Source organism: Misgurnus anguillicaudatus, chromosome 4 (genome assembly GCF_027580225.2).
Source record: "Misgurnus anguillicaudatus chromosome 4, ASM2758022v2, whole genome shotgun sequence".
In the NCBI taxonomy this organism is placed as follows: domain Eukaryota; kingdom Metazoa; phylum Chordata; class Actinopteri; order Cypriniformes; family Cobitidae; genus Misgurnus; species Misgurnus anguillicaudatus.
Window position 1 is genome coordinate 14789493 of NC_073340.2, and position 25295 is coordinate 14814787.

The window sequence follows — 25295 nt, forward strand, 5'->3', positions numbered from 1 at the left end:
GGCACATACGCTTTGGTTCATGTGACTGGCACATACGAGTCGTTTTCAAGTCTAAGTACTCACATGGGACACATGTTTAAATGTAATCCGTGGTGGTTTCACGCAATGGTTCAGCCTATTCATCTTCCATGCTCTTAGGGTGCACTCATATCATACCTAATCCAACCAAACCGTGCCTGAGAACAATTGTCCCTATTCCCCCAGAAGCATGCACTCACACATGCACAAAATCTTGTAAATCCGACTGGACTTAATGAACTTGGATTTGAAGGTTACAACAATACAGTTTACATGTACCCTAAACATTGAAATCTGATTAAAATGTTAATTTACATTCTATATAATCCGAACCGAACGTCTGCGCAAGCGTACATCCAGGGTTGCCAGCTTCGCGTATCAAAACCATCCCCATTAACATTCAAAACTAGCCCAAAAGAATCCCAATGACTGTTCATAGTCCAAATACCAATAACTAATGAACAAAATCCTTTCATTTTTTACCCGCAGGAAAAACACAACCAATGGAGACATTTTACAGAATAGTAGCCTAAATCTGAACCAAAGGACACCCAGCGCACAGCTTCTCTCGTCTAAGTTGGAGAAAATTCTGAAGAAGTTTTCGTATATAGGCAATGAACACAATTTTCAAAAGGCACGATGCTATTTTATTGCTTTATGTAGCCTAATGTTATGAAAGTACACATGGACACTGTAGAATGTACAGTGCGGGACCCCATTACCTTAATAATGCATTGCAATTGCCTTGCTATTGCATGTTTCTGTGACAAGAATTATTTGAGACGTAAATAAGAGGTTACAATAAGGTGCAGGTGTTCTGCACATGTGCACAAGGTATTTTTGCATCCCATTGAGAAAATACTATTATTCACGCATTTACATGCACACTTTTCTCCTGATGATCACAGTACACCACCTCTTTCAATAAGATCTGGGTGGTCGCACAATAGACGTCTCTCCTTTTAAACCACGCTCTGGTGCTATTTGAGATCCCACTGCATGTTCCATGCCTGAGCTCAGGTAAACCGCACCCGATCCCACCTTTGCAAGCTGGCCAGGGTGCCCGGGCACGGTACTGAGGGATCACGCTAGTCAAACGAACCGGGCTTTGGGGGTCAAACGTGCTCGGGCGCTGTTTGGTTGGGATAATGTGAGCGCACAAGGACTTTGCCGAAAATTCAATGTTACGTTTAGCGGATTCTGATAACAAAGTGGTATTGCTGAATGACTTGAGGTCAGAGTTAAGTGGATTTGAACAGATGAATTTTATGAAAATATAATATGTGCCGAGAGCATCTGAGCTCCTAATATGTTGTTATGAAGAATAGCCAGACTCTCAAGAGAGTATCAACAAAAAAATTTTGTTAATAAATTGAAAAGGTGAATAACGCACAAATATCTTAACAATACATTGTGTTTGTGTACTTGTGGAACCGCAGATTTTGTTTGCCTACCTAAGCCACCTAAAGCCCGGAATGCACTGCACGATTTTTGTCCTCTTATAAGATCATTACCTTATCGCACTGTGCGACGATAGTTTCACAATGGCAATCTTTCGTCTGGGATGGCCAATTATCGTGCAGTGTATCCCGGCCTTAAGCCAACAACATCATGGACATGCTAGGTCTTATGCTTGTTGTGCAGTTTTAGCCACGATCCAACTATTATATGATAAAGAATCAATAGGTAATTGTGACATGTATAGTGAAGATGTTGCCGATGCCAGATATGGTGTTTTTGGAGATTCATTATTGGCTTTGTTCCTAGAGGTCACCTGGATCTCTAAATCTGTCCTTGATAAAAAAAAAAACATTAAACTATTTGAGAGTACAGAAAGAAATGAAATCTTTTAGTTGGTGGAACACAATAGCGTTAAGCAAAACAGTTCAAGGTAAAGAGGTGGAGGCCATCTAATCTCTTTTGAAGCCGAAATACACTTTTCTATTTGAATTCATGCAAGTCGTGATATACTGGATCTCTATGTCGTTATTAAATTTGAATCATGCAACAAAAATACAGCTTTGCTCCAGAGTCCACCAACACAACGGATGCACACTGATAAACAAAATTATTTCTTAAGATCTAATAGTATCCTCAAACATTTAGATTAATGAAGCACTGCGGCATGAAATGCAAAGACACATCAGAGGGTAATAAAGCTTTTGGGAGGGATGGGGCAGCACAAGAATTGCAAAGCAATTGCACTGGGCAAATTAGTCGGTCACGTTTGGTTGAAGCAGACTTTTCATTAGAAAGATTTCCAAGGGGATACATGCCTTTACGCACTGCTCACAATCTCATCGCAGTTCAGTAATCCTATTTGTCTTACCTAATGAACAGAAGAATGGGGTGAAATTCTGAGATACTGTATAATATTATAAAAAGGTATAATGATGTAAGAAGTTAATCCATGCAATAAAAAAAATGAGGATGAGAAACATTAATGCCAAAAAAGGTATTCAAGTACTGATTTCGCTAATTGTTAAACCTATGTTACAGTTAAAGATATTGAATATAACAAGATTGAGCACTGTTATTACTTTGAATAAGGTACAATGTGCAAGACTCAATATAAATAGAAGTTCCACTTTCCAGTTAAAAGAACCAATTATTAATCGATAACTGGACTCATCGGACTGATGATTTTCTGGGGAAGGGGCTCTATACAGATTTATGTGAGGTGATTGCCAACCAGTATGCATGCGCAGTAGCTAATACGACCTTGATAAAAGGTGTTTTTAGCTCAATTTGAGTACAGTTCATTGTCAGGCTAAAAAATTTGTCAAAATGATGGTCATCCGTCCCGATTCAAGTATTAAGGATGAATGAAATAATTGGGCATTGCAAGCATTACAAACATGGCAGGATAGTGGCACAATTTCCCTACAAGGACTTTAATGCGGTTTACATTTACGCATTTGTCAGACTCCTATATCTAAAGCGACTTATGGTGCATTTAATCTACAGTATAGCTTTCGTTCTTATTAGTATGTTGGTGCCATGGGGATGGAACCCATGAACTTTGCATTGCTAATTCAATGCTCTACCAACTGAGCTATAAGAACACAGCTATAGGGTAGGGTATATAGGTTATCTATAGGAGCTATGAGTTACGTTTACACCCAGTTCAATTACTGAGATATGCAAAAGCAACAAACCTAATTCTATGACCAATAAGACTCATTTAGTGCTCTGTGAACAATCAGTTGCCTGTCATGTTGAATAATGTGAGAGCATCCTGCAATACTGTAATATGATTTGTGCGTTATCTGAAACTGGAAACTCGAAGTTAAACACATATATGCACTGAATAAAAGACTGTAAATTATTTCCCCGCCATTGACGAGTTATCTCGTCAATTAATAGAAAACGCATCATTGCCAATGATGAGTTTTTACGGCAATCCATAGTTCTGCTATTATCCACTAGGCAGCGCTCTTACCCAACTTATAAAACACTAAAGCATCCACTGATCAACAAACATTAAAAACCTAATGTATGTTTGATGATCGCTTTGAATTTGATCTCTAACAAATGTTTTTACAAAAATGCAATTATCTCAGCTTTTTGTTCGAAATGTTGTATTTTTGAAGAAACCTTTGAGAGGTGATAAAAAGGAAACAAATGAAGGTGAGATGAATTTTTTTTTTTTGAAAGCAGGGGGTCTGTTCTTTCATTTGATATATTGTATGTTTATATATTTAAAGAAGACATTTTCTGGAAGGCATTGAACTTTTGTGGAAATCGCAAAAAAATGGCATCTGGATAGCAACTTTTTTTTAAAATGCTGGTAGGGAAAGAGTTAAAGTGATTGGGTCCAATATCATTATATTTCAACATTGCTTAATCATATGTATATCAAATTTTGTGGGTGTCATCAGAATCATGACCCAAGGCATCATCTATTGTTTCGGTGCAGTGCCACCTAGTGGTCAAGTCATTTGAGGCAATATCTCCACATTGCTTAATCATATGTACACCAAATTTGGTGGGTGTCATCACAATCATGACCTGATGCACCATCTATTGTATCGGTGCAGTGCCTCCTAGTGGTCAAGTCATTTGAGGCTATATATCAACATTGCTTAATTGTATGTATATCAAATTTGGTGTGTGTCATCACAATCATGACCTGAGGCACCATCTGTTGTTTCGGGGCAGTGCCCCCTCGTGGTCAAGTCATTTGAGGCTATATCTCAACATTGCTTAATCGTATGTATATCAAATTTGGTGGATGTCATCACAATCATGACCTGAGGAACCATCTATTGTTTCGATGCAGTGCCCCCTAGTGGTCAAGTCATTTGAGGCTATATCTCCACATTGCTTAATCGTATGTACACCAAATTTGGTGGGGGTCTTCACAATCGTGACCTGAGGCACCATCTATTGTTTTAGTGCAGTGCCCCCTAGTGGTCAAGTCATTTGAGGCTATATCTCAACATTGCTTAATCATATGTATATTAAATTTGGTGGGTGTCATCACAAACATGACCTGAGGCAAAACCCATTGTTTCTACACAGCACTCAAGATTTGAAAAATTGCTATATTTGCCTTAATCTACTGAAAACTTCTTAAATCTTAAATCATGACGGTCATCAACCAATACTTCATTCTGTGCCCTTTTCGGCTTGACCCCCGCATCGCTGCTTGCAGCTATATTTCCACATGCAATGGTTCCCACCCACATGAAAACACTTTTACTAGTGCTGTTGCGTAAGACGAAAAGCTTGACACTCAGATATAGCATTCAAAGCTCTAGACGGTTATTTAACTCTTTCCCCGCCATAGAAAACGTTTCCCTGCCAATGACGATAATTTCCGGCTTTCCGCAATACCGCTATTATCCACCATGCGCACTTCTGCAACGTTTTAAAGATCACCCTGCATCTGATCTCTATCAAAGGTCTTTCGCAAAAATGGAATTATCTCAGCTTTTTGCTCAAAATTGGGTGTTTTTGAAGAAATCTACCCATATTTGAGAGGTGATAAAAAGAGAAATAATGAATAGGATGAAACTTTTTTTTTTTTTTTGGAAAGCAGAAGGTTTGTTCTTTCATTTGGCATATTGTTTGTTTATATATTTAAAGAAGAACATTTTCTGGAAAGCATTAAACTTTTGTGAAAATCATGAAAAAAGTTGGCGCTGGCTGGCAACTTTTTTTAAAAACGCTGGCGGGGAAAGAGTTAAGATTTTATATTTATGTTAAACTTTAAAGTGGACCCATTTATTAAATACGTGTCCAATGTTGATTATGATATTTTGATACGCTTTAGTCAATGTCACTATGGTTACAAGTGTTATTCATCAAGCTATCACAAAAATAGATGGGGGTAGCTTTGGTTAATTGTTTGTACGGCCGACATTGAATGTGCGTCTGTAAGCTCTTGCATAAACTTGTATAAAGGAGAATTTAGGAGTCACATCTGTTAACGGATATGGTTATCAATCCAGAACACAGAATGAGTAAATGTAGCAATTATCTTCTCGGTAAACACCCACAGGAAAAATAAGTGATGAGATGACAGTTTTATTTGTAATGAATTGTTTAATAGTTCAGGTTTAGTTAAGCGGTCATTGTTTCATTCCTCTTAAATTATATCTCTCTGTCTCTGTCTCTGTTTGCAGGTATGTAATGCATAATTTTCAAAGTGATTATTATTTTTGATCTCTTTTAATTATCTGCCAATTATGCAGACATCCCTCACTGATTAATTAAAGGAAATCCACACTTATTAAATCATCAGTGCCACAATGAGTGGAATTCTTATTAAAATCTGTTCACAATCACCTTGCATTGGCTTTATGCCTCAACGAATAAATGTCACCAATTTACCAGCAGTAGTGTTTTGCATGCAAGTTTGGACTGAACTGGAAAACATTTATCATTGTTAATGGTTTGATATGCTGTCAAAAATGTATGTTCAACGCGGGATGGAAGGGTGCCATTCTGAAACCCAACAGAATGACTAGAAATGTGGATCTACTGTAAATAAAACGAAAACTAAAGAAAACTAAGAAATCAATCTTTAATGTTAAATGGCTCCTGCATAGTCTGTGCTAATAATACCCAGCCAATCAGAGAAGAGGCCTACAATTCTATTCTGACCTGTGTCAATAGCTTCTGCTTCATCCCAGTCTTTTTCTCTCTCTCTCCAAATGTCCTTGCTCCCCTCCGATGAAGCAGTAGCAATATCATTATATGTCAATGGACCAGAAACCCTTGCCAGTCTGTAATCCTTAGTAACCTGCATGAGATCATAAACAAATGAAGAATAAATGGAAAATAGCAAAAAGGTATATATAAATAAATTCATAAAAGTTGTCCACATTGACATATAATTGCAGCATGGTGTCACACAGTAAATTACTAGGGATTATTGACTGTTGGGCTCATTTTTTTTTCTTGAGTATCTGAGCAGACAGACTACAATGCAAGCACCCGATTTGCCGACACTTTAGTTTACGGATCCACGTCAAACCCTTTCAGTATATTACATGCATTCTCATCATGAATAAAGCTTTGGGGAATGTCTACTAAACCGAGGTAATAACCTAAAGTAATTATTCAGATATCTAAAAGTTGGTGAGGTGAACGGTTTATAAATTTGAAAAGAACAGCAAAGCGGACATTTAATTCCCGGCAAGAAAAGCACTTAAGGATATAAAGTGTTGTCTAAAACACTAAATGGATGAAAGAGCAGATTAAGGAAGAGATGCCCCTTAAAGGGTTGCCAAAGATTTTCTTCTGCACAATTCTGGCTAATGGAAAGATTTTACTGCTTAGCCTTTGCCAAAGTGCAAGGTGCTTTGCAAAAGCGTGGTATTTGTGGTCTTTTTATTAGCTATTTTTAAGCTAAAATTCCTGGTACTTGTTTGGATGTTCCACTTAATTAGCAAAATAGAGCGAAATCAGTTTACCTGAGTTGACGACCTTGAAGAAAAGAAGTGCACTGCTCTTAATTTTAATTCAAAGAAAACTATATAACTGGTTCAATATAGTAACTTTGTTCCAAAACCCAGTGGGCTGCTAATGTGGACAGCATTTTAAGGTTGCCATAGGTACACATCCAAATCAAGCACATTCAAAAGGTTTGATATAATATATTTCTAAGGCAGCACTATGTATAGACCATTTCAAAAGATGTAAACAACACTGGTCCAGAAGCACTTCCTGTTTCCGTTTTTTAACACTAGATAAACGTTGGGATAAAATAAACCAACAGAACATATAAACCTGAATTAACTGAAGTTAAACAAACATCTTAAAGATAATAATACATGTGAAATAAAAAAATAACTGTCACAAACTGTAACAGGAAGTGTTTCTGGACCAGTGTTGTTTACATCATTTGAACTGGTCTATACTAAATGGACAAGGAAAAATCACCATGCATTGCAGCAACCTTAATAAAAAAATTAAAATAGTGGATGAGTTAAAAGAAATAAAAAACATAAAAAATTAATAAATACACTGTCAGAAAATATAAAACAAAAAAATGCTCCCTAGCTCTCACCGGGCTGGTACTATATTTCTAAAAGTACACATTGGTACCTCAGAGCTACATATTGGTACCAAAGAAAGCATATTAGTACCTCAAAGGTAAATACTGGGACCAAACGTGTACCATATCTGTACCCAAATGGAACATATTTGGATATTATTAAAGACTTAGGTAATTATTGTCCCAGTGACAGCTTTTTTTCTGACAGCGTACAGATATTTCTATTAAAACAGAACGTGATACAAAAATAGACGTAACAGTCTATCAACACACTAACTCTACTTTGTACCTACCAAGCCGATCAACCACACAAAGAATGCAGCCAATCACAAGGGGTTGTTTCAATGCCAATATCACAACCAATCAAAATGGGACATTCCATCCAGAAAGCTGTTGTTCTGCCTTGCATAGGTGAAAGGTGAAATGTAGTTAATAATGTAGAGAAATCTCACGTGTTTGTTAAATAAATTAAATTCTAAATCAATCTATGTGATATAAATGATTCCTTTGATGTTTCATCTTACACAACATTTATGCATTCGGCAAACAGCAACTTACAGTGCATTCAAGGTACAGTATACATTTTGCATCAGTACATGCATTTGTGGGATTTAAACCCATGACCTTGATTGTTGCCAGCATCAGGTGAGCTACATAAACTGTGCTAGTGCACTAATGCTTTACGAATTAAAAAAACATCTAACAAATTGTATTATCTGTTATACCAACGTGGTTTAACCTACTTCTTATTCTTATTTTGTGCGTCGTTATTATTTGATTATATCTAATTTTCTCATTTAAATTAGCCTACTTGTTGTATTATTAATAAAGTTTACATATTCAACAACTTTGGGGGCCGGGGACTTCTCTTTTGAGGGGCGCAAATTTCAAAATATGTGTTCGTTGCGTCATGTGAACCATGTGCATCATGCTTCATGTCAAAATATGTGCCTGCTGCACATGCGTCAAAATAGTTTATGATAAAAGAGACTCGCAAGACACTAACTTAACAGTAAACGCCGATTATACATGAGATAAAGCAAGTATCTGGCAAACGTGAGCGTCTCTTTTATCATAAACCCCTTCAAAGTGGCTACGGCAGACACTTTTTTTGATATGACACATGATGCACATAAGTTTACATGTACGGCGAACACACATTTTAACATGACGAGCCACACACGGACGGCCTAAATACATGTTGTGATGAGCTTCGCATCGTGTGCCCTCGAAAAAGAAGTCACTGGCCACCACTGTTCAACAACTACTGTAATACTAAATATACTACGGTATATGTACCTTTATGGAGCTAATATGTTTCAATCTGACTAGCTGTGTTATCGTGGGCGAGACTAAACAGCTGTCAGTCATGTTACTGGAATGAATGTCAAGCCCTGCTGGAAGTCTCCTGTGCTGTACTTTATGTGATGAGCACAATTGGTGTAGCTGCCTTTTCAAATCAAATACATTACATAGCAACTATGCATCAAAGTACTTCACTAGGTTTTGGAATAGAGCTACTGTGTTTACAGTTCCCAATATTTCACATAGCATGTAAAATCACACCTTATTTGTAATAAATGTGGGTCTGTGCACATTTCATGTTCAGTGGGAGAGTGTGACCAATTTTGATTTCATCAGGGCACACCTATAACTGAGTGTACTGGAGCTCGACTAAATCGGGGCTCGCGTCTGCTGCGGGGTCCTTAAAGTAGAGTGTGGCAGTGTCCTCTCCCTGATGTGTCTTCCGCGCCCTGAGCTCGGTCACCTCTTTGGCTTGTTCTTGCCGGCAGCGGTTGCTGTTCCACCACATTTCCAGACCGGCCACCAGACAGGCCAGCAGGAGACCCGCGGCCAGGATGCAGAAGACGCCTGCGAAGCTGTGCAGTTTGAGCGAGCGGCTATCCGGCTGGGCGTTGCTGTAGCTGTTGAGGTCGCAGCGACCGGTCCGAGGCCACCACTTCTGCTTCAGGACATCCAGATCTCCTTTCTCCTGCAGCTCCAGAATCCTGTGAGTTATAAGAAACAACAGAATTTGATTCTCTCACGTGAAGCACTTCATCAGGTCCCTTATGGGTTCCCGACATTTCAAGTGAAAGTTAATTTCATTTTAAAATAAAAGTAGTTTAATCGATTAACATCACAAAATGGCCTCATGACACAGCTGTCCTGAAACTGCAGAGATGCATGGCTCTTTGGCTCAGCAGGTGGATGTATCTTATTAAATGATGTCGCTGTTACGAGCGGCAAGACCATCAACAAGTAATAAACCCATTTCAATTCTCCAATGAAAAGCACAAACAGAAACATGTAAGAGGGCTGCCAGAAAACACTAGTGTACAGAGAACAGATGATGATGAGCCACAAAACACAGAAAGTAAGATGAATTTCTCTTTCAAGAAGAGATGACATTATGGTTTACTGTGTAATAACCCGCAAGCTTCCTCCCAGCTGCCTCACAGTGCATTTCCAACACAGTGAAAAAACACCCTAGGGCTACTGAATACAAAGACCCCCTTCAAGCTGACTTATGACCTGCTCATTTTTCTGCCCAAAATCACCTTAAAGAAGTAAATAAATCTGATCTGAGGTCAGGTGGGATGGGCCGACTACCAAACAAGCCTCTCTGTGCAGACACAAAGAAAATCGGGGGTGAAGATGCTGCAGACATGAGCTGAATTGCTTAAATAGCTCACTGCGGGTAATCTCACAAAAACATGTTGAGGTCAAGTTTCATGTCAGGTGACTATTGAGGAGAAGCAAAGACACGCAGAGCATGATTTGGGCATTTATTTTAACAAAACAAAGCATGTTCCAAAACAGTTCAATGGCTGGCATAAAGGACCTAAGAAGTCAGGCCACATTCAAACAGCTAGAGACAAAACCATGTAGTCTCTGAAACACAGAGCATAACTGTCTGGATAAAAAAGAAAACAACTAACAGAATTAAGAATTTAAACACCATGCTCTGAGGCAAAACACGACGAAATGTGCCAATCCTACCACAATCATATCGGACATTGATCGCCCAGTTGTTTAAAGACAGCCAATGATCAGGGAAGATTTTATCTTAGCAATCAAAAGGGGCGGAAACATTTTGAATTATGTCACAATGACAACAGAAGTGCAGTTTGTCTGCAATTTTAGGATTTCGTGACATAACAATTTAAAACGAGTAAATCTATTGGTATCTACGCGTATTGATAGATGTCATTCTAAATCATTTAATATCTGTATCGGCACAGATGTTTGTGCATCCCTATACCCAAACCCGCAAAAATCTGTGTAATCTACTTTACAGAGAGAAAAATAACTATTTGAACACCCTGCCACTTTGCAAGTTCTTCTACTTAGAAATCATGGAGGGGTCTGAAATTGTCATCGTAGGTTCATGTCCACTGCGAGAGACATAATCTAAAAAAAGAAAATCCAGAAATCACAATGTATGATTTTTTAACTATTTATTTGTATGATACAGCTGCAAATATTTCAACACCTGAGAAAATCAATGTTAATATTTGATACAGTAGCCTTTGTTTGCAATTACAGAGGTCAAACGTTTCCTGTAGTTTTCACCAGTTTTGCACACACTCCAGGAGGGATTTTGGCCCACTACTCCACACAGATCTTCTCTAGATCAGTCAGGTTTCTGGCCTAAAGATTCTTTATTGATTTTAAGTCTGTAGACTAACTAGGCCACGCCAGAACCTTGATATGCTTCTTACAGAGCCACTCCTTGGTTATCCTGGCTGGGTGCTTTTTGTCACTGTCATGTTGAAAGACCCAGCCTCGATCCATCTTCAATGCTCTAACTGAGGGAAGGAGGTTGATCTCCCAAATCTCGCAATACATGGCCCTGGTCATCCTCTCCTTAATACAGTGCAGTCGCCATGTCCCATGTGAAGAAAAACACCCTCAAAGCATGATGCTACCACCCCCATGCTTCACAGTAAGGATTGTGTTCCTGGGATGGTACTCATCATTCTTCTTCCTCCAAACACGTTTAGAGGAATTATGACCAAAAAGTTATATTTTGGTCTCATCTGACCACATGACTTTCTCCCATGACTCCTCTGGATCATCCAAATGGTCATTGGCAAACTTAAGACGGGCCTGGACATGTGCTGGTTTAAGCAGGGGAACCTTGCATGCCATGCATGATTTCAAACCATGACGTCTTAGTGTATTACCAACAGTAACCTTGGAAACGGTGGTCCCAGCTCTTTTCAGGTGATTTACCAGCTCCTCCCATGTAGTTCTGGGCTGATTTCTCAACTTTCTTAGGATCATAGAGACCCCACAAGTTGAGATACTGGATGCAGCCCCAGTCCAAGGGAGATTGACAGTCACGTTTAGCTTCTTCCATTTTCTAATGATTGCTCCAACAGTGGACCTTTTTTCACCAAGCTGCTTGGCAATTTCCCCGTAGCCCTTTACAGCCTTGTGGAGGTGTAAAATTTTGTCTCTAGTGTCTTTGGACAGCACTTTAGTATTGGCCATGTTAGTAGTTGGATTCTTACTGATTGTATGGGGTGGACAGGTGTCTTTATGCAGCTAACAACCTCAAACAGGTGCATCTAATTTAGGATAATAAATGGAGTGGAGGTGGACATTTTAAAGGCAGACTAACAGGTCTTTGAGGGTCAGAATTCTAGCTGATAGACAGGTGTTCAAATACTTATTTGCAGCTGTATCATACAAATAAATAGTTAAAAAATCATATATTGTGATTTCTGGATTTTTGTTAGATTATGTCTTTCACAGTGGACATGCACCTATGATGACAATTTCAGACCCCTCCATGATTTCTAAGTGGGAAAACTGTTTAAATACTTATTTTCCTCACTGTATACTAACTGTTCTATTACTCATAAAACAGCTCTGCACACTCTTCTCTCAACCAACTTCAAGAGATGCACTGCAATATGAAATAACTTCCAGAGTATCTGTACAATTAATTGTTTTTGGTTTTTTATTACCATCGGCTATAACAAAAAATAAAAAGACCCCGAAATTTAATATAACTGGCTCGCCTGTTGAACTATGAAAATTGCATCATATTTATATGAGCAAACATCAGTAGGCCTAGTATTGCTAGTTGTTGAGTCATGCTAAGGTATTCCAGATGGATCAATAAACGATGCACTAGAATGAAGACAACAAGAGAGCCCTCCCCTGCTTTTTGAAATCCAACAACAATATAATTATACAGTCTTAATTGCTTACAAGTGATTATGTGAAGCTTTAGACATTCTACTGGCATCTGTTGCATCCACAAAGGGATCAATTTGTATTAGGAAAAAACTAAACCTAAAAATATCGGGAAATGCATACTGCAGCTCCTGTGTCACTGCTAGTCATTTTTCCTTAAGTCTGAGGTAATTGAAGCACTTTGAATCATTTTAAATCAGAATGTATATGTCTGCAAAATCTTACAACTCATTATGGCTTTCTTTTGAACACCTACACAAAACAATTAAACGTACTTTCTTTATATAAGAAGTGCTTAAATAGTGTGGGATATTTTACCATATCCACTCCCTGCAGGATAGAGTTTTTTTAAGAGACAGAGTCCGTACCAGCCTGTTGCATTCACCAAGAGACTTAGGTAATAACGAAAATAGCTTTCGCAACTGCAGAGAGCCCATTAACAATAGCTTGATGTGCCATATGCGCCTCATTTTTCATGTAAATCCAAAAACGAGAGGGAAATGAGGATAAAGGGGAAATTTTACAAGGAAATTTAGGTGATACGCACTTTTGGGAGATGAGATCTCGATATGGGCTCCCATGTTGCATGGCGATCCCGTAGCCTTTACTGCTCATGCTGTTGCCAGATACAGTGATGGTGCAATCGTCGTCTGTGAGCGCCGCGTACTCCACCACGGCCATATCCCACAGGAACGCATACGGTTCTTTTTTGGCCTGCAGATAAAGATACATGATTATTTTGAAGAAGCTACATAAAAATGCAGAGCCATACAGTATATTGGCATTGCAATTTAACCATTGATGACTAGTTACAAACACACAGACATTCTCTAAACCATATCCTCAAAAGTTATTGGAGGAAAATTGCAACCATTCTAAACAGTAATTATTGTTAAAGTGTTTCAGCTATTGAAACCAGCCTCTGGAGGCTGATCTATTGAGTTCTGTCTCACTTAAAGGAGTTTTATTGATCTGAAAGGGCTGATTTTAACGATTTTACATCCTAAACTCATTACGCACTTAAAAGTTTCTTTCTAAACGCCTCTTTCACATTTAGATTTCCTTTTCCATGCAATCATTTTAAAGTTGCTTTCTGGAAGATAATGTCTGCTTCTCGTTTTAAAATGGTCGATTGTCATGTTACATAAATGGCTTTTTAAAGATGACTTTACGCGGCTTGTTAGGAAATCGAACAGGCAGACAGCCCATTATTATCATATTTAAAGACCCCCATCTTAAAGTCCCCCATAAAGTCTTTTATTTAAATCAAATGCCCTCATAAACCTTAATCAAAATCTGAAAATGTACTTTGTTTATGTTTATATTACTGCACACTTGAGTCAAGAGCCACTTTAGACGCCCAAAACAATTTGATAAAGCAAAGGGATGTCAAAATGAAAGACATTTCCATGTCAATATAAGAACAGGAACAAAATGTTACTATGAAGACTACAATATAGTTTAAGTATGTGGTGGAGGTATGGACCTTGCGTATGCCTTCTGATGGACTAGACACTGAGAAGTCCTTTCCGTTGTTCTTGCTGATGGTCCTCCACAGCTCTGCGTAGGTGCTGTCCTGCTCCAGCGGGTTTGTACCCTTGGCTCTAAAGTAATCGTACACCGCTGAGTCCCTCACAGTGCCGTAGGTAAAGTCCATCTGCCTCGCGAGGTCCTGAAACGTTCTGATGAACATGAGGAAAACACATCATCATCATCTTCGTCATCATCGCAAAACAAAAACAATAATATCAAACAATTATTAAAGTGTTTTAGCTATAGCTGGAACCTTGTGAATTACAGTCAATAAATTGCCCATAGATGTGTGAGTGCGAGTTTATATGTGTGTATATTGATTAATCCAACTGAGCATTTGGGTTGAAACAACTCAGCATATGGACTGAAATGAACCCAACTGTTGGGTTTGTCTATAATTTACCCAACTGGGCATATTTTATTTTCCCCATATGCATGAAAGTGTAATGGATTATCAATCACAGCTGTTAAAAGGTCTTAGGCTACGTTTACACGTGGGTGGCTATTTTCATAAACGGACATTTCCATCTCTCCGGTTTCAAAAATATCATTTCGTTTTCAGAAAAGTGTTAATTTACACATACCCGTGTATATATGCTGTCAAGAACATGACAAACCTGTAGGTGGCGGTGTAACGAGAAGCTCAAGCCCACGTTAGCATAGACAGTAAAAGAAATGGACACAGCGACTCCATTGGATTTAACGGAGACAAGCAAAGTCAATTAGAAACCCTCACTTCCTGGGGATTGGCATATTGCGCAGACTCAAACTGAGCTTGATGACGTAGATGTCACGTGAGCAACCTGTCTGACAATTGTAAGTCTTCTAATAGCTGTGCCAAGAGAAATCTGAATCACCCCTTTGCTTTTATGGACTCTCTATGGGCTTCTCCCTTGACTTTATGCCTCCATGTCCACCCGATTGCCTCATAGAAAGTAAAAGATTGCCTGCGAGCTTCTCTACCTGTTCATACGGTAATTTCTCTACTGTGCGACAGAGAGTCGCAGGTTATGATGCAATCGTTAGCCTATTTTTACAAAAACTGCTTCTACTGGGCTATAACGTAAGATACAAGGTAATGAAGCCTTTAATACACTTTCATGTTTCTTTAGAAATAAGTAATGGACAAATTGAGTCTTTAAACGCCTCTGATGTAAAGTTATTCGCTGTCAAAGTGACGCCAAAATGAATTGTAGTCAATGGAATCCTAACAACAGGTGGGGGAAGCTTCAATTAAATATGAAACCCTGCCCCCCTGCACTTAGCCAATCAGAATCCCAAAAATAGCAACAACAGCAACGAACCACTTCCTCTTCCTCTTTTGAACAAGGTCGCACTTTTGACGTAGGTGCAAGCTCTGGCGCATACTGTGACGTTTGCTGCGTAAACACCCGTTTGTCTCAGTTTACATACTGACATGCAAACGAAGATTTTTATAAACTCCACTCTGGCCGGAGTTTTTAGAAATAATCGGTTTCGGAGGTGAATTCATTCTCTGTTTGCGTGTAAACGAAGGGAAATGTCTCTGTTTTTCAAAATAACCATGTACGTGTAAACAAGACCTTAATCATGTTTAAGTTGCAAACCGTAAAATTCCCCAGAGCCACAAGTAAATCAGAAAGGGTTTACACCTGAACAAGAAGCGGAATCATTTGGGCTCAAGTGACTCAACCTAAAGTTGCCTACGTAGTTTAATTTCCCCAGGTGTGACTCAACTCTGAATCATTTATTTTTTCTCTCATAACATTTATCATGTTAATGGTACCACAGCACATCCAGAACTCGGTTGTCATACATCATCAGGATAGGAACCTAACTTGGCAAGAGCTAACTTCAAAGTCCAAAGAGAACTCTGTAAATAATGTGGGATGTTGTGCCATCTGTACTGCTAATGGAGCTGTCAGGCCAAGCCGATGAAACATCAACTAGTGAAATGTAATGTTCCAATCCTTTATGACTGTTTGTTTGCTGGACATTCTGCTTTAAGTAAATCAAGAAAACGCTCTGAGCTACCAAAATCATTTTTCCCACGGACGGTTTAGCTAACTTCAGTACAGACATTTTGGATATGTAGTACAAATGCTTTGATGTACCTTAACAGGTTAACATTGTGCCTGCAACATAAAGGTCATTGGTTCAATTCTAAAGAAAGATTAAGGAAAACGTTGTATACACTAGTGTATAAACAAGTGATTCACAATGATAAGCATTAACTGTAGTAATCAAGCAACGTGTAAAAAAATGGCTACCAACTATATCCCATCCTAAATTTGATTCAAAAGTCTAAATGAGTTTTAAGACCTGAATTAAAGACACCAAGATTGCTTGCAGATTATTCCTTAAAGGATGTTGGGAAACACTTTGTCTTGATGTTCCCATTTGACAATTTGTGATTATAAGGAATTCAGCACCTACTAGTCATCTAGTCAAAGTCTCATTAGACTATGTATTATTAGAAGACTGTTAGGGGTAGATTGTCTAATGGGGACCATCAAAATAAATCATGGATCGTGTAACAAAAGGTCCAATAAGGAACATGTACTTATAAAATGCGTACTTTGAATGCAGTGAAAGTCACTTTAAATAAAAGTATTTTCAAAATCTACATTCAATGTTGCTATAACAGCAATAAATCTAAAGCCACAAGTAAAAAATAGAAAACAATTAAACTCAATTCAAGTAAAAAAAATGCAGTCAGGTGAAATACGTGTGCTACATAACTCGTTGACCAGAGGTGTCTTTGAACGTTTATCCTAAACTGCTTTTCGATTGGTCAAAATAAGCATGCAGGGAACACAGAACTCCTGAGTAAACAGAGAGAGTACGAAAAGACATCTATTTTAAGAAACATTAGCTCTTTTTCTGCCATTGACGAGTTATCTCGTCAATTAAGAGAAAACATTTGCTTAAAAAAACATGTTCCTGATATTTTTTTATGTTAATCTGTAATACCCGAATATCCACTAGATGGCGCACTTACCCAATTTATGATAAAACTGAAGCCAAAACGTTATTTACTAATTTTAAACTCTGTGTATGTTTTGATAATAATTCTGAATCTGATCTCTAACAAAATTCTTTCACAAAAATGCTATTATTTCAGCTTTTTGCTAAAAAAATATATTTTAAACGAAAAATATCCATATTTAAGAGTTTATAAGCAGAGAAAAAAATATATAAAATGAACTGTTTTTTCCTGATTTGTTTGTTTGTTTGTTTGAAAGCAGATGGTCTGTTCTTTCATTTGATATATTTGTATGTTTATAGATTTATATAAAATTTTCCTGGAAGGCATTTCGTGAAACTTTTGTGAAAATTGCGGGCAACTTTTTAAATAATGGCTGGCGGCGAATGAGTTAAGAAGAAATGATTGCGCTGTTGTATTCCTGGTCGTCATATGCTGCAGAGTTTGTACACACCAATTTAGACACACTATATATTTAGCAGGGCTGGGCATAGATTAATCTTTTTTTAATTTATATATAATATAGAATATATAAAAATATAAATAAATATATATACACAAATAAATGTTTCTTAAATACATACATGAATGCATGTGTATTTATATATACATAATAATTACACACAGCACAAACTCATATGTTAAAAATTACTTTTATTTTGTATGAGATTAATCTAGATTAATCTATGCCCAGCCCTAATATTTAGAGAATGAAGCACGAATGCACTGCAAATAGCGAAGGTTGTCCGCAAGCTGCCATCAGGCTTACATTGCTCGTGCTATCTGTCAACAAACACTTCCTCATACCATAATCCACTGACTACAGCAGCTGGTTTAGCTTAGTTAGGTCTGTTAAATTCAGATCGCATTCTGACCACAAACGAGACACTTCAGGGTTTGTTTGAAAGAGTACCGAGACCACCTTTTTAGGTCTGCTTTTGGTGCGCACCCGAGTTTGATTGCTGCATTCACACCCCACCAGACGAACCACACCAAATGAACCACACCAAGTGGGATAACAAACTCTAGTACGATTCAACTAAACTAAATAAGGCAGGTGTGAAAGCACTTTTAGTGTGGGTTTTAAAAATGTCTTGGTCCTGTCCAGCTCTGTGCAGGTGTACAATTAGGCAAAAATATTACATTGGTCTTTTAGGCAAAAATATTACTTTTAGTCAAATGTGATCTTTGTCAAACTTTGTCAAAATATGATGATGATTATTATTACTCTTTATATAATACTAGTACAATTGCCAACTTTTTATTGAACATGAAACAGTAAAAGCAAAATGATTAGTTGACTAGTTGCCATGTGTCACAGTGATTTATTAGGGTTGAGGGGATTTTAGGCACAATGACTTTAAATGTGGCTTTTCCAATTAGCTGGAAATCCAGACAGAATCAAGACGCATGCCTTATCAACAACAGCACCAATAATTTCTGCAGTGGTTTTTAAAAAGTACTATAGAGTAGACAAATGTGTGGTGAGCTTTTAAAGAGCATTACGACAGTAATGAATATGCAGTTACTCAAGGAAAACTCTTATGTCTTTCTGCTGTCCGACTGCTCAGAAACCTAATACCCGAAGCCAATCTCCATTTCATCAAGTCACAGAAAGACGAATCACTAGAAAGACGGAAAGGGTCATTAAAAGTGCATTTCTATCAATAAGACATGAGAACAATTGGAAGGAAAAGCAAATCTCTCAACTGAAACAAGACAAATGCTGCATTAATGCTTGACTTTTTCGGGTGTCCGGAGCAATCATGAGGATGGTGGAACATTGGTTCCTCAAATATACAATCAGTCGTTCTTGGAAACACCATTTCTTTCATACCTTTAAATAATCTTAAGAACCTTTATTCACTACAAATATACTCTTTTTTGACACATAAAGGTTCTTTGGATGTAAAAGGTTCACCATTCAGCCAAAAATGGTTCTTTGTGGCATTGTGAAGCATCTTTATTTTTAAAGGGGACAAATCATGAAAATCTGACTTGTTCGATGTTTAAGTGCTATAACTGGGTCTCCAGTGCTTCTCAACCTGTAAAATGTGAAAAAGATCAACCCAGTAACTTATTTTTGGTAAACCATTCTTTGCAAGCATGTGAAAAAAATGGATAATTGAAATTTGGCTCCCCTTGTGATGTCAGAAGGTGATAATATCGTCCCTTAATCTGCACTATCCAACCACGGCACTGCCATTAAGTGCAGAGATCAGCTCATTTGCATTTTAAAGGACACACCCAAAAACGGCACATTTTTGCTTACACCTACAAAGTGGCAATTTAAACATGCTATAATAAATTATCTGTATGGTATTTTGAGCTAAAACTTCACATACTCTGGGAACACCGAATATTAATTTGACATCTTAAAAAAGTCATGTGAAATGTACCTTTTGAAGAGTGTGGATGCAAGCAATCATACCATCCAGAATTCATTATGCAAATAGTTAAATTATAGGGCTGGGTATCGATTCAGATGTTCCATATCGATTCGATTTCGATTCATAAGCTATCAGATTGATTCAATTTCGGTTCTCGGTTCGATTCCGATTCTTTGAGCCATTTTTATGCTCAATTCTCGATTCAATTCAAAAAGTGTATATTACACTTTTTTATTTTAGGTGCACTTGGGTACATTTAAACAGAACCCATCTCAAATTTTCAAATGCATACAATTATGTTAAATACAATACAATTTTGATGCAAGATGAAAAATGTATGCTGAAAAAAGTCAAAACAGTCGCATTCCCTGATCAAACAGGATCAGATTAAAAAAAATAATAAAAAAAACCGATTAGTGGCCTTTGAGAATCGATTTTTAACCGACCACGTTTTAACAAACGATTAATCGAAAAATCTTTTTTTTGCCCAGCCCTATTAAATTGTAAAATAAGGGATGCCATACATTCAATCAATTAATTTCAATTTATTTATCATAAACTATTTAAAATCTGTTGTTAAATAGTTCAATTCAATGTAGAAAAATTGTGGGAAAGAAAACCTGATCTGAGATGACACGCATACAGTATATGAATACACAAAAAATTGTGACTGTGAATAAGGGGCCTTATTTATAAAGCCTGCGTACACAAAAAACAGTGCTGAAAACATGCGTACGGCACATACCGCGCAAAGGTTATGATTATAAAGAAAACTTGATGTGCGCAACTGTAAGCAAACTCTGACCCATGCGTTCGCACATTCTGGAGACAATTAAGGGGAATTGGCGACACAGATGGTAAGGTAGTGAACTAAAATCAGATTGAAGAATGTAAATGTGACAAGAAGTATTGATGCCACACACACATTTAATTTTACTCCATATCATACGTTTGATCCACATTATCATGACAATGAAATCCAGCTGTGTTATTTGCACTTGTACTGATTGATAATTGTTTCATATACATCATGTAAAATTTTATCTTAAATCAAAATTCATTTTAAACATTTAATCAGTGCTGTCTCACTGTCACATTGTCCACTACGGGAGTGCGAGATGGTCCGACTGCATGGAATACAGGATAGCATTAAATACACATCCATTAGATAACTGCAGAACACAGTGTAAATAACCAAATATTTTCCTTAGTTACTGTGCATTTTTATCATCAAATGTGTGGAAATACAGCCATTAAGCTCCCGGACAATTGTTTCTCTCTGTGTTACCACTATAATAGTCCTACAGTAATTATGATGTTCATAACAAAACCGTCATGAAGAAACATGTGTTTGCCTATTACACTACTAAAATAAATATTTACTCACATTTGTACAATGCAAGTATTTTAGGTGAAATGAAATGAATAGTTATGTTTTTAAATTAAAATTATACATTTTTTGTCTGCTCTTTGTATAGCAGAGGAGAACACTCGTGCTGCTGGAGAACAGTCCACATACATCTGACGTGTGCACTGAAGGAGCAGAAAGCACTTATTTATTTTATTTGAGTGAAACCACTCATTTCTGCTGTGATTTTGGCAAGGTGTACGATATAGTTGCTGTAAAAATATATAAAATCTGTGGTGACCCCTGTGTGTAATGCAATGCCGTAGGATTACGACGATGGCTTGCATTTATTGGACAGGCACATTTAGCTTACGAACTAATAATTAGATGCCAGTCTCATTAATATGCGGATCAACATTCAGGAGGTGATTTGCATTGACTACTTATGGTTAAAAATAGATGCACGTATGGACACGTGCAGGTGGTCTGTGATTTATATGGGGAACATTGCTTGCTGGTGTGCATACACATGGTTTTATAAATCAGAATATTTTTTGGAGTTTTGGAGCTATTTTTGGCTTTTGTGCGTATGTAGACTTTTAGTAAGGATCGTACACACAGTTTTATAAATGAGGCCCCAGGTCTCAGACCAGATCTCTCTCAACGTGACACCCTTTGCTCAACATCAACATAATCAAATACAATCAAACACCAGAGCCACAGACTGGGTAAATAGCTCAGATCACACCTGAACTCTGGATAACATTTACACATGTGAAAGCAAACGTCAACAACACACAAAAGAAATGTGAGCACACACAAAACACACATTCATTCTGACATTGAATAAGCAAGACCAGCAATAATGATTATTACTATTATCATTAACATGGCACTTTTCCATAACTTTGTACAGCTCATATTTGATGGGTTTTCCACTGGGAACAGTACATAGTACCCAATACTTATTTAGTACCCCCTCGGTTGAGGTTCTTGCTAAATACAAGATAAATTTACTCTCATGCACTGTCGAGCAAACCAGTGATGTTGTTGTCTCTGCTTTGTTGTACAAGTTTTCAAAACATCATCAGGCTGAGTTTCAAATAAACCATTGCGGATGTTCCCACAGACTTGCAGTTTATTTGTGGCAGCACATTGAACAACATGGATGGGTGAATAGTATTGAAAGTATTGAAGTCATTATTAAAAAATGTGGTTTTCGTTTCATTTAGGTTAAAGATAGCCTGCAAGTTCCTGCTATCGGTCAAGTGTAAGGGAAGGTCACAATAAATACTTAAAGGGACACTTCACCCATTTGCATTAAGCTTTGTATAGTTAGAACCCCAGGCATGTTTTTGAATGGTCGTGCATCATTTCCTCAGTTACCACTGAGACGGGAGAAATACAGATTTCAGTGTTGCACTTCCTTCTTTCAATGATGTAAAAATCATCATTTTGCATCATTAAAAGCAGGAAGTCCAATATCTTTGTTGAGGGGTGGAGACTACAAACACCCCTTTTCTCGGTCAAATAGGCACCAAATTCTAAATGTATGTTACATTTCGACTACAAATATGATGCACTTTCAATAAAGCTTAATGTTTCTATGGATGAAATGCTCCTTTAACACTTTAGCTTATAATTGTATTTTGTTTTTAATACTGCATACAAATACCCTGTATATTCTAATAGTATTCTAATAAAGAGACTTATATATGGCAATTATACCATTGCAAAAACAGCAAATCTATAATGATGGCATGGTACCTCTGCTCAGTACTGTAAGTGTAAGTCAATCTATCACATACCAAAACTCCACAAGAAGGCAGGCTCTGAGTTACACAATGTTCCATAATGACAGGTTGTCTGCAATGCAAGCATTAAAGATGCATATCACGTCAGAATGTTCACTAACAATGGATGATCAGTTTGGTTTCCCAAAGCACTAAGTAGAAGTTAGTCGCATAAATATAGTACTTAATCTCTATGGCACATTTCCCAAAAGAATTGTTATCTTAGTAGCACATAAAATGCTTGTAAATTGAACAAGAGCCTCAGGCCAGTCGTAAGTCCATTATATGCAACTAAGACAGATCCTTTTTGCTTCCACAGTTAATCAGAGAGAAAAGACATTTAAAATAGAATAATGCATTTTTAACATAAAAGGTTATTGCAAACAAAGAAAAAAATCCCCCCAAAATTTTGTTCCTTAAAATAAACTATGCGCATGCCAGCATTTTACTTAAAAGTTTCCAGTTTTTTCAACCAATAAAGTGCAATTATTTTAAAATCTAATCGAATTTGTCTGGGTACAATCATGTCACAAAATGTTTAGTAAAACTTTCTTTATATATTTACGGTGTGTCCATTTACACAGTGCAAATAAAGTCCCTTGTTGGCATATGCTATTTACAACAGGCTCTGTTTGGACCACTAAACTTGAACACATGTAGACTTGGCTTTTGGAAACACCAGCCGTTTCTCAATACCAAGTACGCCAAACTCGGACTTGTGTCCTTCGTAGTTCGAACTTGCAAGTTCAGACTCGGAAGAACGAACTCCTGACGCGAAATGCATTCTGGGAAACTTCGCTGTCATAAGTCCACACAAGTCTCCTCTGATGCATCCTCGATAAAATGGGCGGATCAAGAACACATCCGGGGATTTTATGTGAACTTGGGCTTGATGCGAACTTTGAATTGGAACAGTACTTGGGCTGCGACTGATGACGTTTCCCAAGTCCACAAGAACGCATGTACAGACAAGAACGCATATTGAGAAATGGCTAATGTCCCTGCTTTAAATTCACCTTTGTCCAACCTTACTGTTCTCCCTATTCCTATCACATACAGTGTCTCATTGAATAAAAATGAAGAAAATATTCGAAGTGAAAATAAATTGGCGGGTAGTGTACGGTTATGGGTCAAATACTATTACTATACTAAGGGCCTGTCCCAATACCTCCCCTAAATTTTTGCCATAACCCTCGCTTTTGTGCTTGCATGTGTAGGGGTAGGGCATCCCATTAGTTTAGGGAGCAAGACAGAGTGCTATTTTCCCCTTAGAATCAACCCTCAAAATGTAGTCAGGACCGATGCAGACTAAAAACAAAGTTGGAGATAAAATTACCCAGGATACCTTGCGAGCCCAGCGAGCAAGATGGCGGATGCCGCTAGAAAATAACAACTATATTTTCGCAAATAAGCATGTTAAAATTTTGAAAATTGTTGGAATATGTAAGTTTGAACATGTTAGAAAATGTTAGAAAATATTTCACAAAGCTATCTGACGACATCACCCGACTGTTTCGAGAGAATCTGTCCATCATATACATCTGATCTGGGAAGTTTTGTCAATATTCAGGAGGTGTGTTCCGGTGTTCATATGAACACGTATAACCCGGGCTTATCGAGAGTTCAATCATATTAATAATAATCACGCTGCACGTGACGTAGGCACGTTCGCTATGCTACTTTCCATATATCGTATTTTTCGGTCTAAAAGTCGCATTTTTTTTCATAACTTGGCCTGTGCTGCGTCTTATAGTCATATGCGCCTTGTAAGTCAGTATGAATTAATTTTGACATTTATGAGGCAAGAGACAACATTACCGTCTACAGCCACGAGGGTCCGCCATATACTGCTTCTGTATTTAATTAATTCAATAGATTCAGTTCATGTGGAATGACAAGTATGCGAATTTCACGCTAGTTGGATTGTTCTGTTAATTTAGCCTATTCAACATTCCAGGCGAGTTCTGTATGTTATAGTTTATCGTGTAAATAACTGATAATATTACTTTAACATACAGACATCTATTCAGCCTGCTGTTCTGTCTGCTATTGTTTAGTTGAATAACTTGCCTTTCCAGATTAAATGTCGGTTTTTCGACTTGGATTTTGTGAAATCATTTTCTAAATAAACGCGACGTATAGTCCACTGTGACTTATATGTTATTTCGCCTTAAAGGACAAGTTTGGTATTTTACACTTAAAGCCCTGTTTTCAGATTGTTTATGATGAAATAGAACGGTTTTGACTGAAATTTTGAAATTTCTGTTTGTTGTTTCACCTTCCACCTCTACAATGGGTGTATAGGTGCACTGGAACAACCCTTCCCAAAATGCACCAAACTCTCGTTCACAAAGACGTGAAACTCACCGAGTGGCCAGGGGCGCTCACCGACACGCTCACACAAAAATCGCCGCAAAAGATGCACTCCAACAGGTTTTATCGTAGTTTTTGCCAACTCCATTGACTTGTATAAGTTGTGCTGTGAGGTCCGGTATTACTCCGTGCTGGGAACCGTGCCGGGATTATCGCC

The 25295-nt window shown here is 37.7% G+C and overlaps 1 protein-coding gene across 2 annotated transcripts in view; it reads right to left on the reverse strand.

The window, feature by feature from the left end:
• Positions 1-25295, reverse strand: part of grid1b (glutamate receptor, ionotropic, delta 1b) — a 408742-nt gene that overhangs the window by 3271 nt on the left and 380176 nt on the right. The window contains exons 13-16 of one of the 2 annotated variants that reach the window (XM_055176549.2): positions 14223-14418; positions 13284-13450; positions 9174-9534; positions 6130-6268 (exon numbers count right to left, since the gene is read on the reverse strand). In XM_055176549.2, coding sequence (XP_055032524.2) covers positions 9174-9534; positions 13284-13450; positions 14223-14418 — 724 coding nt within the window. In that variant the 3' untranslated portion in view covers positions 6130-6268. Of the gene's footprint in view, positions 1-6129; positions 6269-9173; positions 9535-13283; positions 13451-14222; positions 14419-25295 lie in introns of those variants that run through there. The other variant, XM_055176548.2, reaches the window with a different exon arrangement.